This window comes from Ptiloglossa arizonensis, chromosome 12 (genome assembly GCF_051014685.1).
Source record: "Ptiloglossa arizonensis isolate GNS036 chromosome 12, iyPtiAriz1_principal, whole genome shotgun sequence".
NCBI classification, from domain to species: Eukaryota; Metazoa; Arthropoda; class Insecta; order Hymenoptera; family Colletidae; genus Ptiloglossa; species Ptiloglossa arizonensis.
In genome coordinates, this window is record NC_135059.1 from 13,654,160 (window position 1) to 13,671,191 (window position 17,032).

Below are 17,032 nucleotides of genomic sequence, written 5' to 3' on the forward strand. Positions count from 1 at the left end.
AGAGATTTCAATGGCGGAACGCGGATTTCGTTTACGGCCTCCGGTCCTTTCGAACCACCCTTCTTTCCCTCTTCTCGATCGAAGCTGCTCGAATCGAAATATATCGAGGCGAAAAATACCCAGGAAAAAAGTTACGTCGCGACGGTGAAGCTGTCACCGGTTACGTCGAACCGGAAAATCCTTACAGAACCGCGAACTGCTCCGAGACCGACTCGCCAAGGGGTCGAAGCTCGACTTTGTTGACGGACAGAAGACTTCTGCGGATCCAATTAAATGGAATTCGTCGATAATTGGAAGCCCGCTTCATTAGCGATCCACGGGATAGGGGGGAAGCGGGAGCGGGAGCGGGAGCGGGAGCGGGAGCGGGAGCGGGTGGGTACGAAGCGTTTCGTGACCCGCGTAATAACTGAAATGTCGGTTAGTCCGCTCGGAAGATGGAGTCTCGCCGTAGCGAGGGCAAAAAGAGCCGTTAATTAGCTTCGACGCGGAGGCGAGAAAAGGGCGTACGCCGCGTTGGATAGAGCTTCGTAGCCGGGATACGGACCGGTGTCCCCGAAAAAGAGACGTCGCAGACTCTTTCGTTCAATGGAGAATATTAAGAAAACCCGACGTTTACGAATCAAAAATTCTTCCGCGTTAACGCGTCGACGAATGAGCCTAGTTTTTAATACCGATTTCGAACCTTCCCTTTAAACGTACACCATCGGTGATAGATTCGTCCGTGTAACTCGATCTTTAAAAATCGAAACGAGTATCGGGATCCCCTTGCAATCGGGCATCTCGTTCCATTTGAAAAATTAGGGTATTTAGGTTGTAAATCGATCGGTTTGGAAGTTGCGTTCTTTGTCCCGAACGCGCATACACGCGAAACACTGTGCGTCGGCCTCGGCGAATCGATCGTGCGAACAAACCCGCACCGTTTCCGTCTTGTTAGCGCAGTGGCGTAAACTTTCGCGGTTAGGTATCGCGCCGAGAACAGAATTCACTCGACGGAGGTCCGTCGCACCGGCCGGTGTCCTAGAATCGTCGACTTTTCGGAGACACGGTGAACCAGACGGAAGTTTCGTTTCCTCGGTGCAGATGCTTCGAAACTCTCACCGACCGTTAAATATCCCAACGATGCCTCATCATTTCGAGCGGTCTTGTCGAGACTTCGGACTCGGTGCTTCCGCGAACGATCCGAGCTCTCGACGTTTACGAATACAAATCTATCCGCCAACTCGCGGTAACCGACGAACTTTGTCCCGATCGTGTTACGTCGATCTTTGTCTGCGGACTATCGCGGACCATTGTTCGCGCGAAACCTCGCTTTTTCCGCTCGCGCGAAGATCGACGATCTTTCGCGTCTAGCGGTTGTCATCCGAAGGGAATTGCGAATCGTATCTCGACTCTTTATCCTCGAATTCTGTTGTCTCGGTGCGAACGGAACGTTTCTAGAAGAGGCCGCGTATCGGAAACGTTTTAAAACGTGCTGGCAACGAGAGGCGAGCGTTGCTCGATATCGCTTAAACGTAGACGCGGCTTAACGTTGATTTAATTTTGTCGCGACGTTCACCTCGCCCCCATCCTTCTTCCTCACCGCTCCGTTATAATCGTATCCTAAAGGTACTTAAACACGGTACTGCTATGCGCTGCTGGAAAGATGATCAACGACACAGAGGCAAGTGGTGCACCTAACCCCCCATCCTTGACTCTCTCGCATTCCTCGCTTCGCATTACTCGGTTTCGTCGGGCGACGCGATTGGTCGTAGAGGAAACCATTTCTGCGATTAAGAAAACGCGCGAGTACAAGTGCGTCGATTGTCCAACAATGCACAGTACATTCCACTTAATCCTTACGGTGAGACGTTCCCGGATTCGTAATTTCCCTCGTAATTTCGGATTACAATGTACGATCTCTTTTCCTACGAATTCGTATACCTACCCATCGTTTCCCCAAACGTTTAAACGCTTTCGTCCCTTTCTGGGAAATATCCTCCAGATCCTTCGCAAGGTCTGGAATTGCGTTCGCGTCGAATTTCTCTCAAACGTATCGTGGCAACGATTGCCCGACCCCGTATTTTCGTCGTCGATAACCAGTATCGCTTTTGCCTCGAATTTTCCAGCCCTTTCTCGTCCTCCTTCGAGAGGTATTTTTTGCTCCCGACGAACAACAAGCTCGTCCAAAGTATTCGTTCGTTCGCTTATTCGGACACGCGCGTCCGCCCTTTCTTCGTTCGTTATCGCTCCGCGACGGGGGAGATATTTTCTCCGTTGGAGCGATAAATAAATAAATAGTTTCTCGGCGCAAGGTCGGAGCGATCGGCACAGAGGGTACAATAAGGGCGCAACAGGTGAGGAAAGGTCGTCGAATCGACGGATCGGGACGAGGAAAGTCGACGGGCTGCCGGCTGCGACTAATTAACCAGATCGCTACACACGGTAGGTTCGTTTCCATCAAGATTTCCGTTCTCGTCGGGCTCGTCCCGATAAGAGTCGTCACCGTTATCGTCGCGATCGCGCTTTCTCGCGCTTTCTCGCGCGTTCGACACGGTGAAAATCGACTAGGCGAACGCCAGCTCGGATCGATATCTCTCTTTGTTCGGAGAGGGAGTCGGGACCGTGAGGGCACCGTGAAATCGACTCGCGATGCCGGAGATTTGCGCAGCTGGCTCCCCCTTTGACAGGGATAACAGGTTCGCAATTATCGGAGCTCGTACGGCCCTGTAAGGTCGAAGGTTACCAGGCAATTTCGCCTCCGCCTATCGTCCTACTTACCGGTCGAGGCTTATCCGTGGAAACTCATCTTGTCGGGGATTCTGGAAATCCGACGAGTTACCGTTCCGTACTCCCTACCGACCTTCCTCGTTCCCGGATCTCGACGAAACTTCATTGAAATAATGCTTCGGAAATAACTGTGGGAAGAAAAGTAGGTTAAACATCTGGCGGATAATGTACCGTGTACGAAGCGAGGACCGCCCGACGTGAAAATGTAAAAGGTCTCCGGTCGATTTCGACGACTCGTTTCGTGCGTTTTTCGAACGTTCGATCGAGTCGGTCGATTCGTGCGGCAAATTCGAAACGACGGTATCACGGACCACCGCTTCACGCTCGAGACCGCGAACCTCTGGGTCAGGTGTTCGCGAGATCAAAGGAGAACTCTGGCCGATGATATCGAACGCTGCCGTCGAATCCGTGTAACGCCCGGATCATTCGAGCACATCCGAGAATCGATGACGCAACGTACTCGTTTCTGCATCGAAGCCGGTGGTAGTCGAGAAGTATCTCCGAAATATCCTCGTACACTCGTGAATCGCCCTCCGCGATCAAGGACTCCCTTTCCCTCGTAACCGAGAAGTGTTTGGAAAAGAACCGTTTCGCGAGGCAATTTCCAAGCGACTCGTCTCCAAAGAAAAAGAAGGCTGCTCCGTTCGTTCCCGCGTTCTCGTTCGTCTGGTTTTTCGGTGACGTTCCCCTGAACCGCGGCCACGATCGAACAACGGAAGGGCGTGGATCGAGCACCGATGAACCCGGAGTCCCCGAATCCGAGGTAGGTCCGCGGGTACGGTCGGTGAACGGGGAGCGAATCCGTTAATCGACGGATAAACCGAACTGACTTGGCACCCGTTACACGGAGGGTTCAACGTTCCCGTGCATCCTCGAAAAGAAGCAGCGGATGGATCGTCGTAACCGCGATAAACCGCGCGACTCCGTTTCATTTTCACCGTAAGAATGCGGAGTTACCGGACCGGTGAGCCCGTGTGCCTCTATTCGAGTATCTCGATATTCGCGTGGAAACTGCCTCTCCGAGAATTGGATTCGAGTAGAAAATAAGAAATATATTTAAGGAAACGAAACGCGATAACAACGAGCGGCTCTCTCGGATGTGAAAAGACGTTCCCCGTCGAACGCGCTCGAACGTCGTACCTCTGGTCGTTCTCTAAACGCGGAGAACCAATTCCGCGGTGTTCGCGATCGGACCGAAATCACCGGGACTCGAAGGTTTCGTGTTTTCGGACGAGGGATTCCTCTCCGGGGAGCGACGAACAGGTTTCGCGCGAAGAGAGCGTCGCGGAAAAAGGGTTCCGCGTTCGTGAGGAATTCCGTGCGGGGTGGATAAACGGATCCCTTCTGGTAGTCGGGTCTCTCGGTCCGCGACGAGTGTCGCGGACCACTTCCCTCTTAACGGAATGCAAAAACCGCGCGTTACGCTCGCTCGAGAAGAGGACGGACGAGACGGGGAGAAGGAACGGGAAGGAGAGTTCAAGGGGTGGATGCTCGGGATGCTTCGACGTAATACCTGGCCCGTCGCCAAGTCCCGGTGTTTCACCCTTGGTCGCGCGGAATACCCTCAGGATTCGAGAAATACTCGCGCTATCGAGACCACGAGTGCTTCTTTCGAACCAAGTGGCCGCTTCGTCGAAGGCGATCCAACTCTGCTCGCTTTCCACGATCGCGACGGTTGTTTCGCCATCGGGGTAAATAAAAGAGAGAAATTCACCCGCTGCGGTTTAGACGAAAACGACGCGGAGGCTTACCTCGCGTCGCGATATCGTTCCACGAAGATCCGTAAAGATACCGGGAATCCTCGACGGTGTTTACGCTGAATTTTCCGTAAAAATTCTTCCACGCGAGACGATCGCGTTCCGATACCCTCGAATCGTCCAGAGTCCCGCGCCGGCTCGATCCGTTCGCGACGGATTTAAAGACCCCCCTAACGACCCTAGTCGTCGAATACAAATGTCCCTTGGAAAACGCGCAGGGTCTTTCGAGAGATCGAAAACAGACGAAAACTGCGTTGTTGCGTATCTCTCGCGTTAATTTTGCCTCGTCGAATCGTCGCTTCGCGTCAACGTCGCGACGGAAGATGCAATCGCGGCCGAAGTTTCAACGGGTTTTTGAGACCACCGATACCGTTATTAGGCATCGAAACGTTTCCAGCAACCGCGTTCGAGCCGCGCTCGGTCACGAAACATTATCGAATTTCGCTAATCGAATCCAGTCTGTTCATTGGCACGATTCGCGATTGCGTCTGGCAAAACAGTTTCGCCCTCGTATCCGTTCGTTCGACGAATTTCGATCCGGGTTGTTGCACGGACTTTGCGGCGTCGCGCGTCGATCTTGCTCGGAAGTTGTAAGAAATTTAGGTTACGATAGGTTATTAGCTAGCCGACGGTATAAATAGCCGCTAGAAGGGGGTACGACCCGCGCGTCATCCGTTTAGTGGAGCATCCGGGATCAGTAACGCGTGATCGGTAATCTCGCACCCCGTTGTGCATCGATTAATTTATTACGCGGAAGATTGAATTCTCGGCGAAGCGTTCCCTCTGTGATCTCGATAAGCAAACATATTTATACGTGTAACATCGTAATGAGATGCAATATGCTCGTCGATGCGCCGCCGTTGCGCGGCAGCTTCTTTTTATTATGCGTCGTTACGAACACCGATCCTCCACGGTCATAGACATCGATGTCGTCGACGATAAACTACAACGAGTTAGAGAGAGAGTGAGAGAACAGACTACGTCTTACAGGGGTCGCAAAGGTACCGTTTTATCGTAAATTGTAACATTCTTTTTCGATACGATACGTTCGAACGATAATCGTTCCTCCCATTTATCGTACCGGTACAATATCGAGGTACCAACGGCAACGATTGCCCATCTTGTGTTGCGAAAATTTCAAACCTGCCCCCTTAAGGAGAAACGAGAATCTCTCCAAGTTGACCCAACAGTGGATGCTCGAGTCGATGAAAATCTTGCAATTTTACCGGTCCCGCGACTACTCTTCGTTCGTCGGAACGAAAATGAAACCAAAAGGGGGACGATTCGACGATGTTGACGCAATTAAAGCGAACGTGACAAAGAAGCTCGACAGCCTCTTACCGGCAGACTTCCGACGACGCTTTCAGAAGTGGCGGGAACGTTGGATCGAGTGTACATTATCGGCCAGGGGGACCGCTCCGAGGAGGAAATATTAACGCGTGCCCGATACGCCAAACTTTAAACGCGGACAAAAATTCTTGGCAATTCTCGCGCGCCCTTCTACCCATGTACGCAGGTTCGCGTTTAATCTTCTCGTATCGTCCGTTCCTTCGCCGAATTTCCGTTCGCATTTGCATTTCAATTTCAAGCGGCGTTACCGTTCCGTTCGGTCGCGAACTAGCAGCCGTCCCGCGGCAATTGGTCGAAACCGGTGTAAAGTGTAATGTTTAACGATCACCGGTTGAAGGGAGGGTGGGGACCCTTCTTCCGTGTTCGCGAGCCACTCGGAAGCGGAAGCGGCCAAGTCGCTGAATTATGGTTGTTTCCAGCGACTCGGCTTTTCGAAAACGGTACCCCCTCTCGAGCGCTCGGAGTTCCTCCTTCCTAGCCGAGACTTCGAGCGAGATCTCGAAAGTGGAACGAATGGCTCGCCCGTCCCATTTTCCTTTTCACGTGGCACGCCCCCTTCGCGTCCTCGAACACGACCCCGTCCACCCGCACCGACCACTCTCCTCCCTCCCTCTTCTCTTCCGCTTATCTCACCCTCACCCACACCCACACCCACGCTCTTGCGTCGTATCGCGCGTCATAGGGAAATCTACGGAGCGTCTCCCGTGGACGATTCGTTTCCCGATCCCGTGGAAGGATCGTCGCGAACACCTCGATTTCCGAGACGACTCGGCACTTTCCACCACCGGTGAAAAACTGCCGGACTCGGGCGCGTTTATACGACGCCTCGGGGATACAGTTTCCGCGAGGAATCGAGAAATAGAAGCCACTTTGCTTCCCCTTTTACCGTTACCGTTTTTGTCCATCCGAACGGGAGTGGACAGAGACGAGGTTCGTTCCAGAGAACCCAAACCCGTCTCTCTTTGTCGAAAACCGATCTCACGGAAGTTCCTCGTGGGACCGAAGGAAAATGGGACGCGATTCGTCTCCGAAAAACTTCTCCCCGTTATGATTCGAGCGAACGGTTCTTCGACGCGAATCGGCCCGGAGGCTCCTACCCTCGGTTTTATGGCGCGCCCGTGCGCTTTCGCTCCGCACGGAGTCGACCCATCATCGGTCATTCGAAAAAATCATTTTCTCCGGCCCAAAGTATTATATTCCACGCGGTAGGTACTCGTCGTTGAATCCTCGTAAAACGATCAACGTTTAGTCGCGCGGTGGGCTCCTGACGCGATTGGAAACGCAGCCTTGGATTTTCACGAATTTTTTTCAACCATCGTCCGAAACTGTTCCAACGAGTGAAAAAAAAAAGAACAATATTTTCTATAAAATACGAGCTCGCGTACCAGGTGCAAAAAATTAGTGCCGCCGTATGGTTCGCGATTTTTTTTATACATCGTATCCGAACGCAGATTCGGAAATTCCTATTCGCATTGGGGGGCACAACGAAGCCGTAATTAGACACTGCGCGCTCGTTTATCGACGTCTCTTTCAGACGCGTTATTTTCGCGGCGAAGTGTATATACACGTACACGCGCGTTAAACGAAAGAGTCGCGTATCGGGCCTCGGCGTGGAGACGCGTTAACGATTTCTAGGACGCTCCGTGACCTCGTCGCTCGTAAATCCGGAAAACCAGAATCATAAAACCGCGTTTCTCGGTCGTTCGAACTAGCTCGACCCACTGCTAGGTTTACGACTTATTAATCCTTCGAATGCCGGACGTTCGTCGCCTGTATCGAGACCTGGCAAATATTCGCTTCAACGCTTTTTTTCGTTTCGCGGATTTATCCCGCTCTCCGTCTCCGTAACGTTAAACAAACGTTAACGAACGTTGGGCAAAGAGAGAGCAACGAATATCGTCCACTCGTCGCGCGGATGTCTCGTTCGAAACGCAGTCGGAGAACTCTGTTCGATTCAATTGTAAAAACTGTACGCTTGTATAAAAGAAATTGCACCTTCTTCGGTGACGATAACAATTGCTACGCTCTGTGCATTGTACCCGTTGATAAACGTTTTCGTTGTAGATTCTGCAGTTCCCTCGCAACGATTCTCGCTCTCCGACTCTCGCTAAAAGAGACAAACTCGCTCGACCTCTTGCACCGAAAATCTTCACGTGCATTCTACGAATACATTCCCGCGCGCACTTCACTCGCAACCGGTACTCTAGCCTAACCATTCGCTCGGTCTCGCCCGCTCTGCTTCGAACACTTGTCGTTCCACACTCAGCCGTACAGTCTACAACGGACAGCTATTCCCGAGAGGCGTCTCGCACCTACGGTGCGTTCGCGATACTCCGTAACGCTGTTCTCGATTACAAATTAATCGTAAAAAATCTTTACGCCTTCGACATTTTTTCAACCTGGCCGAACTCTTCTGCACCCGATGGACCGTGTTCGCGAGTTCGACGCCATTGGTTCGCAACGATGCCAACGTCTACGTAAGAAATTGCGCGCCAAGTCGAACGCGTATTTCGCTCTTTGATCGAGCGCAGAAGCGTTGCCTGGCAGAGCGACTGGCTGGTCAACGCGTCGAAAAATATTTTATAACGCGTGCCCGTCTCGAGATCGATTTCCCGCTATCGGAACGGAACCCCGAATATTAGTTTTGCGCGGCAAGAACAACAGTCGATGCTTCTGGGCTTCGTAGTTTCCATCGTGTAGTTTAAACAACGCGAATCGGGTGATTCGAATCGTAGCGGGATTCGACCTCGAACGACGCACACCTACAGGGGAAACTGTATCGATCGCGAAGCATCGTCGAAGGGACACGAACGAATAGAAACGACATCGTTCCTGAGAACGACCCGTTTCGAGCGACGTTTCCTTTCGAAAACGATTTCGAACCGTTACGCGTCGTTCACCGGTCGCGAACCATTTCCAATGGCCATGTGCCATTTTTTGACGCGCGACTTCGAACCGTGCCACAATCTCAATGTCCCGCGGAAAAATTCTCACCGAATGTCGCATGCACGTTGTCATCGGTGCTCGTAGCGCGAGACGAAACCAATTTCATCGAAGCAACGCCACTGGCGCGCACCGTGTCTTTGGAAACAGTAGCGACAGCTACGTATCGCGTAATAGCCTCGAGTCATAGAAGAGGAAAGAAAAGAAAACCAAGGAAAGAATTATTCGACAGACGTCGAGAATCTTGAGAAGAATTTTTCGATAAATTGGTCGCCAATGACGCAGCTTTGAAAGCATTGCGAGCAACGAGAGCTTTGCACACTCGCCAGGGAATATCGCGTCGAATATAATAAAATCGGACACCGACCGTGGTGACGCGATCCAAGCGGATGCGAAATCTTCGCTTGTGCATTTATTCCGGATCTCTGAGCCTAATGTTTCACGAATTATCCTACAATTTTTCGCTTCATTCTCTTTAAAAAAACCAGGTTCGTTATTACACAATTCTGGTAAATTTCTCGATATTCCATTCCGCGTCGTATGCTGCAATCTGCATCGATCGACCGTCCATCGAACAACCAGTGACATTGTTCAGCGAACTAAATTTCCTCGAGAGGTGTCGCTTCTCACAGACGAAGCAAATTCGTGATAGGAACTTTTTTGGACCGCTCGCTCGAAGATTCAAGATGATCTAGAAATACATATCTGTACTTTGGGGGATGAATCTACGCAGCGAGGTGAATAATAAGTACGCCACGATATACCTTAGTTTTCGAGTTATGGACGATCGAAGAGAGTGTTTAGGGTCGAAAAAAAGAAATCGACTTTACGGAATACCCCTTTTAGGGAAATGCAGTACCGTGTTATATAAAAATGTGCGTTATTTATCGCCGTAATACACGGCGATACGACATACGAATCGATCGCAATTTGGAATTGCACGAATGGAAGAAGTATTCGTCGAGTTTTGTCGTGAAAATACCAGGCAAGGAACAGCAATACACACCGATGTGATACCTCGTTGAACGGAACGTTTTATTCGAAAAGTTGCGCACAAAGGGGAACATCGAATCCGCGAAGACGTTGCGTAGTTTGTAGAAAAAGGGGAAAAAGAAAGACTCGAGATACCGTTGCGAAAAGTGTGAGGCGAAACTGTGTACTATAAGCGACTGCTTTGAAATCTATCGCGCATTGCATCATCTTTACGGTAAGCTATTTACGGCGGGCCGTATAGGACGGTTTTCGTTCCGCAACCTCGATCGTTGAGGGATTACGCGTTGCCTCGGTGAAATCGCGTCTTTGGGAAACCGTTCCCCACGAAAAACCCTGTTCTCCTTTAGCTCGAGACGCTTTTGGGAATCGAGACGAACCAGTCCGTTCGATACCACCCTAACGTTCTCGATGATTCGGGTCGCGTGAACGTCGCGAGCGAAACAGAGAGAGAAACGCGAACGGAGAGCTCGGAACAATAGCGACAACTAATTCTGCGGTCCGTCGAGTCGAGTAACTTCCATCGCGGTTGCATTTGTACACCCCTCGGGGCGGGGGTGGTTACGGGTAAACTAGAAACATCGACCAGGAAATCCATAGGATGGAAATTAATTTCCTAGCTTCGACGGGACGCGACGCTTTGTTCGCTCTCGTCGATGTTCGACCGACCTCGCGTTCAAAGGGACCCGATCGAACGAACAATCGCACCGATCGATCGTAAAGGGAAACGCGAAACGTGGAAAGGAAAACACCTTTTCCGTGTCCATGGGGTGAAATTGCCCGATACCAATCGCGTACCTCGTGGCGATGGTTCTGCTTAACGCTCGATGCCGTTAAAATCGATACAGCGTCTTCGAAATGTATTATTCGTATCGTACGATACGTTGCGAACACTTTTCCAAGTAAAAACTTTTCGATCAAAAATGGTAATCGACGAACGAGCGCTCGCTGGTTACGTATCGTTGAATAACGAACTCCCGAGTTAATTATCAGCTCCCCTATAATCGTACGCGCGATCGCTTTTGGTCGGTGTCGATCGTTTTTCGAGAGATCGTTCCCCCCCGCGACCCCCCCATATCCGTTCAAAGTCGATTCACGGCCCGACGTTGATCGACGCTTGGCGCGAATTTTTTACAACCCGCCGCAATAAACGTTTCTTTTACCGGCATAAAACCGTGCAATCGTCGTTAAGACGAAGAAACCGCTAGAAGAAGTTAACGAACCCCGTATCGTTTCGTGTTTTAGGTGACGATGGAGGATAATAAAAATCGCAGGTATCAAGATAACGGGTGCTCGTTCGTGGTAGAAGTGCAGCCTACCTATCGGGAAGAGGAAACGGAGGCGAACAAAGGATCCTCCGACGACATGACCGCTGGCGTCACCGATCAACAGGCCCTGGTTCACAGAGAAGAAATCCCGGAGGATCGATCGCCCGGTAAACGAAACGATCTTTCTCCTTCCTCTCCTCGCGCGAAACGACAACGACAACGACAACGATTCGATTCGACGAGATTCGAAATAACGTGTTTCCTTGGCGCGAATACGCGAACCGAATCTTAGTTCTCGGGGTATTTCACCCGGAGACGCGGAGGAAAAAATGATTTCGAATCTCGTCCTCCGCAATGTACGCGCGAGCAATGGAAATTGGCGAGCATGGCAAACTTCCGAACAATTACCCGTTCCAGTATTTCGAGCGATAACGCGTGCCTCGCGCTGCAGGTTTCGAGAACACGAGACTGTTCGGGAGCACGAATACGGGACTGTCGCAGTCGGATCTCTCGATCTCTAGCCAGGGCTCGGTTAATCCCAGCTATCGTTATGGAAATCAAATGGAGTACGATGCGGGCCATCTGGGCTACCCGATGTACGGTGGCAGTTACGAGTCCGATACGGTGTCCCGGAAACTCGAGGGTGGCTCCAAATGGGTGGAGTTCGATAAGTCGCCGGACACCGACAAGACGCTTTTGAACGTCTCGAAAACGTCGAGCATCGAGAAAGACGCCGAAGAGAGCGTGAGTAAACGATCGCGAGTACCTAGCCGAAATTGACCAGGGGCGTCGAACACCCGGTTCGTTGGACTTTTTTCCTCGCAAATATCGAATTGTCCGATACGTTCCCACGGTCTCCGAACGATACGAAAATAAAGAATAAGAAAATTGCATCGGTGGCTTTTCGCGCTTACGAGTTAAAGCGCATCGATTCAATTTTCCTCGCGCCCCGCGTAAGTTCACCGTGGTCAAAGGGTTAAAGTGTTTCTCGAGCATCGCGAAATAATTCTCGAGCCGAAACGAGAGAACAAGTATATACGATCGATTGTTTCAGCCATCGATGGTGGGCAAGCGGAACAACCTGGACGCCTCTCAGGGATCCGGTAGTTCGATGGACCAACAAGATTCGACGGACGCGAGCGTTTCGACGGACACGGTGCGCTCGAACCCGAATCTCCAGGTGAACGGTGCCACCCCCAACAAGCTCGACATCATGGAACAGAAGGCGTTGAGCAACGACTTTGGGAAATCGGAGACGACCAACAAGCCCGTGATAACCGGCGCGTTGCTGAAAGACGACGTCCAGGAGGATACGTTCCAAGAACAACAACGAAAGCTCGGTAACGGGACCTTGACGCCCGAGCACAAGGAGGACAGATCGAAGGATCAGAAACCAGAAGCCAGTGCGTTCGTCCCCAGTCACAAGCGGAGCGGGAGCATTCCGCCTCGACTGATCGAGGAGAGCCTGGAACTGGACCGGAAGAAGTCGCTGGACATATACAACCAGATCAAGACCAGCACCAAGAGCATACTCCCCGGTCTGAGCCCAAAGTTCGAGCTCCTTCGGAACGAAGTGAGCCCTATCGAGGAGAAGGAGAGTTAATGGAGACGACGTCTCGTCCCATCGTGTTCCGTCTCAGGTGAAAGCACGACATCGAACGACCGGATCGAATCGAACACCGTCGGAGACGTCCCTTACCGGACTCTGGCCGGACAGTGTCGCCATGCCCGTGCCGGGCCGATATTCCACGGAGATCCGAGGAAACTCCACCGGGAATCTCGATACTCTGAACACTCGTAGCGGAGCAAAATCAAAACGAACGCGATCCAACGACAGCCAAATTCCCCACCTCGGGAGCTTCCGATTTTTATCCGACCAACGGTTCCGCGACTCATTGTAGATATCTCATCAGCCTCGACCCCCCGTCCCCATTGGCGGCGTACTCTCCAGCGCCAAAAGACTCCTCGAGAAGTTTCGCCGTATCGAGAGGGCAACGACCCGGTGTTGTCGCCGTACCGTTCGAAGAACTCCGCGGGAAATAATCGATTCGAAGAGAGAAGGAAACAGCGCTCTCGGGAAAAAGGTGGCGGTGACCAGGACAAATTGCTCGTATCCAGTGAAAACCGTGTTTCGTATCTCGGGCTTCGGGAGAGGACTAAAAGCGCTCGGAATTGACAATATATCCTAACGACTCTCGGCAGTTCCCAGCCCTCGACTGGTCGTCGCTCCGTCTCTCTCCCCGCTGGTCCGCGTTCGCTTCTTCGGTCGGGCCGCTCCCTTCTCTCTTTCCTGTTTGCGCTCGCGATCGCGTTTCACTCCCGCCGCCCAAATTTACCAAAGCGAGGAGATACGAACCGCGGAGAACAATCCTCGGCTAACGAACTCGACGCGTTGCTGCGGATTCCGCGTCCGTGGCTGTGTACGCGCACCGACCGCACCCGCACTCGCACCCGCACCCGCACCCGCACCCGCACCCGCACCCGCACCCGCACCCGCACCCGCACCCGCACCCGCACCCGCGCTCTCGAATATGCCGCGAAACACGATGCACGAGGCTCGCGATTGTTCCCCAAGAGGGGCCGAGTGCGTGCTCGCGTACCGCCTCTGTTTCGCGAGAAAAAGCGCAGCTACGGTACAAAACACTCACGAGGGTAGCTTCCGAACCGACCCTCAACGATCCCGATGAATCCGTGATTACGGCAGAGCGTAGTCATATTTTAACCGCGGTCGATCGACCAACTTCGAGGAAAGTGGGCAGAAAAATTCGAAAAAAAATTGATCGTTCCGGGTGCGAAGTTAACGACGAGAACGTTCAACAACGCATCTTTCCTGCTCCAGCGAGAAACTAACGGCGACTAATAATAATTGTACTCGTCAAGAAAGAAAAGAAATGGAATTAGCTACTACGATTACCAATTGATCGCCCAATTGCTACTAGTTTCTCGTTCGAGCGGAATACCCGGTTTCATCGCGCGGACATACCCGACTGTAGGATATTTCCAAATTGTTCTATCCTCTCCGATCGTCTACGCTTAAAATTACGGTTACGCTTACCGTGTACGTAGATACATCGGTGCGTCGAGTTTCGATGCGATCGGTGTCTCCCGTTGCGAGAACGGGGAGGCTAAATCGGAGGAGAAAGGTGCGCCGTCAGGGAGTCGAGGGAGCGGGGGTAACCGAGCAACGAGGGAGGGGGCGTGCTCCTGGGTCAGTCTCGGTGACACTCAGCGGCCAAACAATTGTATCGCGACTCGAAAACAACGTATCGGGAAAGGGAGACGTATCAACGGTCGCCGCTTCTTCGTAACCGTCCTGGTCGACCCGCGCGATTTCTATCCGAAACGGTGTAAATCGTTTCTACGCAAAAGACGAATACCTCGAATTCCGGGGTTCATTTTCCTCTCCCGTTTTCTCGTCGAAAATTCGAGGCTGGCGCGCGCGATTGTTCCTCGCGACGAAATCTTCTCAGCGAGGATACTCGTTTCTCTCGGAGGGTGGCTGCGCCCGGCGCTCTCGCACGACGCGAGTCTCGGTTTCTTCGAAGCATCTTCGAAACCCGAGGGGCCGATCGAGAGAGTTTTCGAACGAATTCGTAATCTTTTTAGCGTGAACGTATAAGTATCGATGTACGTGAGTGCGTGTGTGCGTGTGTGCGTGTGTGCGTGTGTGCGTGTGTGCGTGTGTGCGTGCGTGTGTGCGAGCGCGTGTATGCGTGCGTACGTTTAACGAGGCCCGATGACACAGCGAGGATACGCGTGTGCCGAATTTTGTAAGCGGTTCTAGAAATCGTAGCGACAGGTTCCGCTCGATCGACGCAGTTTTTCAAACGAATCGGATTTACTAAGAATTTTCTATCGTCCTAGACCGTAGATACGAAATAGCAGATAATTAAGCATCGTAATTGAAACGCTATTAAGTGTCCAGACCGGTAGAAGGTAAGACCTCGAGCGCGACCGTCGATGTTCGCGACGTATCCGCCACGGTGTTTCTCGCAGAGAACGAGATTCCCGGGCGCGTTCGTCTCGAACTTCGTCGGACACGGTTGTTTTTTAGCAGGTTCCGTACGCCTGGTGCAGCTCGATCTAAGATTTAAACTTCGGAGATAATCAGAACCAGTAAACGATCCTAGGTATACAGTATCCGTAAAAATCTTACGTTTAAGCGCGAGATTCGCGACTCGAGGAAGTCGAACACACAGAGGCTTAATATTAACGCTACCAAAGTGGATTCTAGTGCCAAAATAGTTCCTTAAGGATTCTCGAGAGCAACTCGACGAAGGTATGCCGAACGACTATACTCTTGACGATCTTATTTATTACTTGTACGTTTCGAGCAGATGCTGCGTTACCAATATTTCAGATTTTATACGCTTCCGTTGACTAGTGGGAACGTTTGTTGTCGATACGGTGCTACCGCGGTCGAATCCACGGTACGGGATCGCGAGCACTCGCGTTCTCCGTCCCCGATTCGTCGCGCGTCTCGTCTTCGGGTACCGCGAGCCGCGACGATTCGGCGAAGATCCACGTATTCCGAGCGCGTCTCGTCGAGAAACTGTTCGCCGACTCGCTCTTAGGCATCGGCCGCGCCGAGACGACAGATCGTAGCGCATCTAGCGATTAAGCGCAACCGTACGTAAGAAGTTAGCCGTAATTCCGATCCCCGAGAGAAAATTATTCGTTTCCACTCCCGACTCGCGCGCGTCCCCACGTTCGAGTCTCGCCCCGCTTTTACACCGCTAACGGATAAGTCTAGTTTCCAGGTTTAGCGATTCTCGTGTGGCCGTCAATAGGTGGTGTTAGAGGTCTAACTTTGGACAAGTATAAATTTTATATAAGACCTGAATGTCTCGCGTATTTCTAGAAATAATTCTCACCGAGTAGACGATGGAATAGCGGTCGATCGATCGACCATTTAGGCCGTCTCCGCGTCGCGACTCGAACGACCCGGAACGGACTCGGTGGAGACCGGACGAGGTGCGAAGGTGCGCCCTCCGTCGAGAGGACCGCGTCACGGAAACGGATTCGGATCGAGGCAGGGTCGATTCGCGTTCGACGCGGGGCCGAGTTACAAACTTTCGAAGCGGAGAACCCGCTCTCCGTTCTTTGACGCAACGCTCTGGTATTCTATCGCATCGCGCATCACGAGTCCGTAAGGACACTTTAGAGATAATTACTCGTAGAGACTCGTCGAAGTAAGACTCGATTAACGATTAAGCGAGACACGGAGAGCCCCCGAGACACCGGGGGATCCCGGTACACAACCGTTCCATATGATCAATTAAATTCAAATCGTAGTTGTTAAGAGAATGGCGGACAGAGAGGAGCAGCAGCGGCAGCAGCAGCGGCAGCGGCAGCAGCAGCGGCAGCGGCAGCGGCAACAACAGCAGCAGCAGCAGCACAGTTTAAAACTCTGGACTCGGACGATATTGAGCTTTCGATCGCACCGATTACGTTCTCTCACGTTCAGCTATGTTCCGGCACGACACTCCGACACCCTTCCGTTTAGTAATTCCGCTCTCCCCGCCTAGGGGTAGATCGAGACGAATCACTCGGCCGAAAGAGGCAGAACATTGTCCATTGTGCTGCATAGTTGTACGGCTCGAGACACACACACGCGCAAGTCATTTTAGAAGGAACGTGTGGACATTCATTTTCGCTAAGGTACCACGTTGTATATGTCAATTTATTTTGCAAAATAAACCATTGGACACGAGCTCTGAGTGGTCGTGAGTCCCCTCTCCACCCTTGAGAAAATCGAAGCTCCGAGCGCAATTCCATCTCACGGAAAATTGGAAGCGACCGCGACGGGGGATAAAGGTTTCGCGTCGGTAAGGCGAACGTTCCCAAACGCCGAGGGTGCGCACCCCGGACCGCGCGGGAACGACCGAACCGACTACACCGGGGGTCGAACCGTTCCCGCGCACCCTCGACGGGACGCGCCCTCTGAAAACGAGGGCT

At 52.1% G+C, this 17,032-nt stretch overlaps 1 protein-coding gene across 1 annotated transcript in view; it reads left to right on the forward strand.

Moving 5' to 3' along the window:
• LOC143153104 (uncharacterized) overlaps positions 1-16,787 on the forward strand; it is a 107,188-nt gene extending 90,401 nt beyond the window's left edge. The window contains exons 6-8 of the mRNA XM_076323947.1: positions 11,052-11,241; positions 11,526-11,818; positions 12,129-16,787. Coding sequence (XP_076180062.1) covers positions 11,052-11,241; positions 11,526-11,818; positions 12,129-12,677 — 1,032 coding nt within the window. The 3' untranslated portion in view covers positions 12,678-16,787. The remainder of the gene's footprint in view (positions 1-11,051; positions 11,242-11,525; positions 11,819-12,128) is intronic.
• Positions 16,788-17,032: the final 245 nt, after the last annotated feature.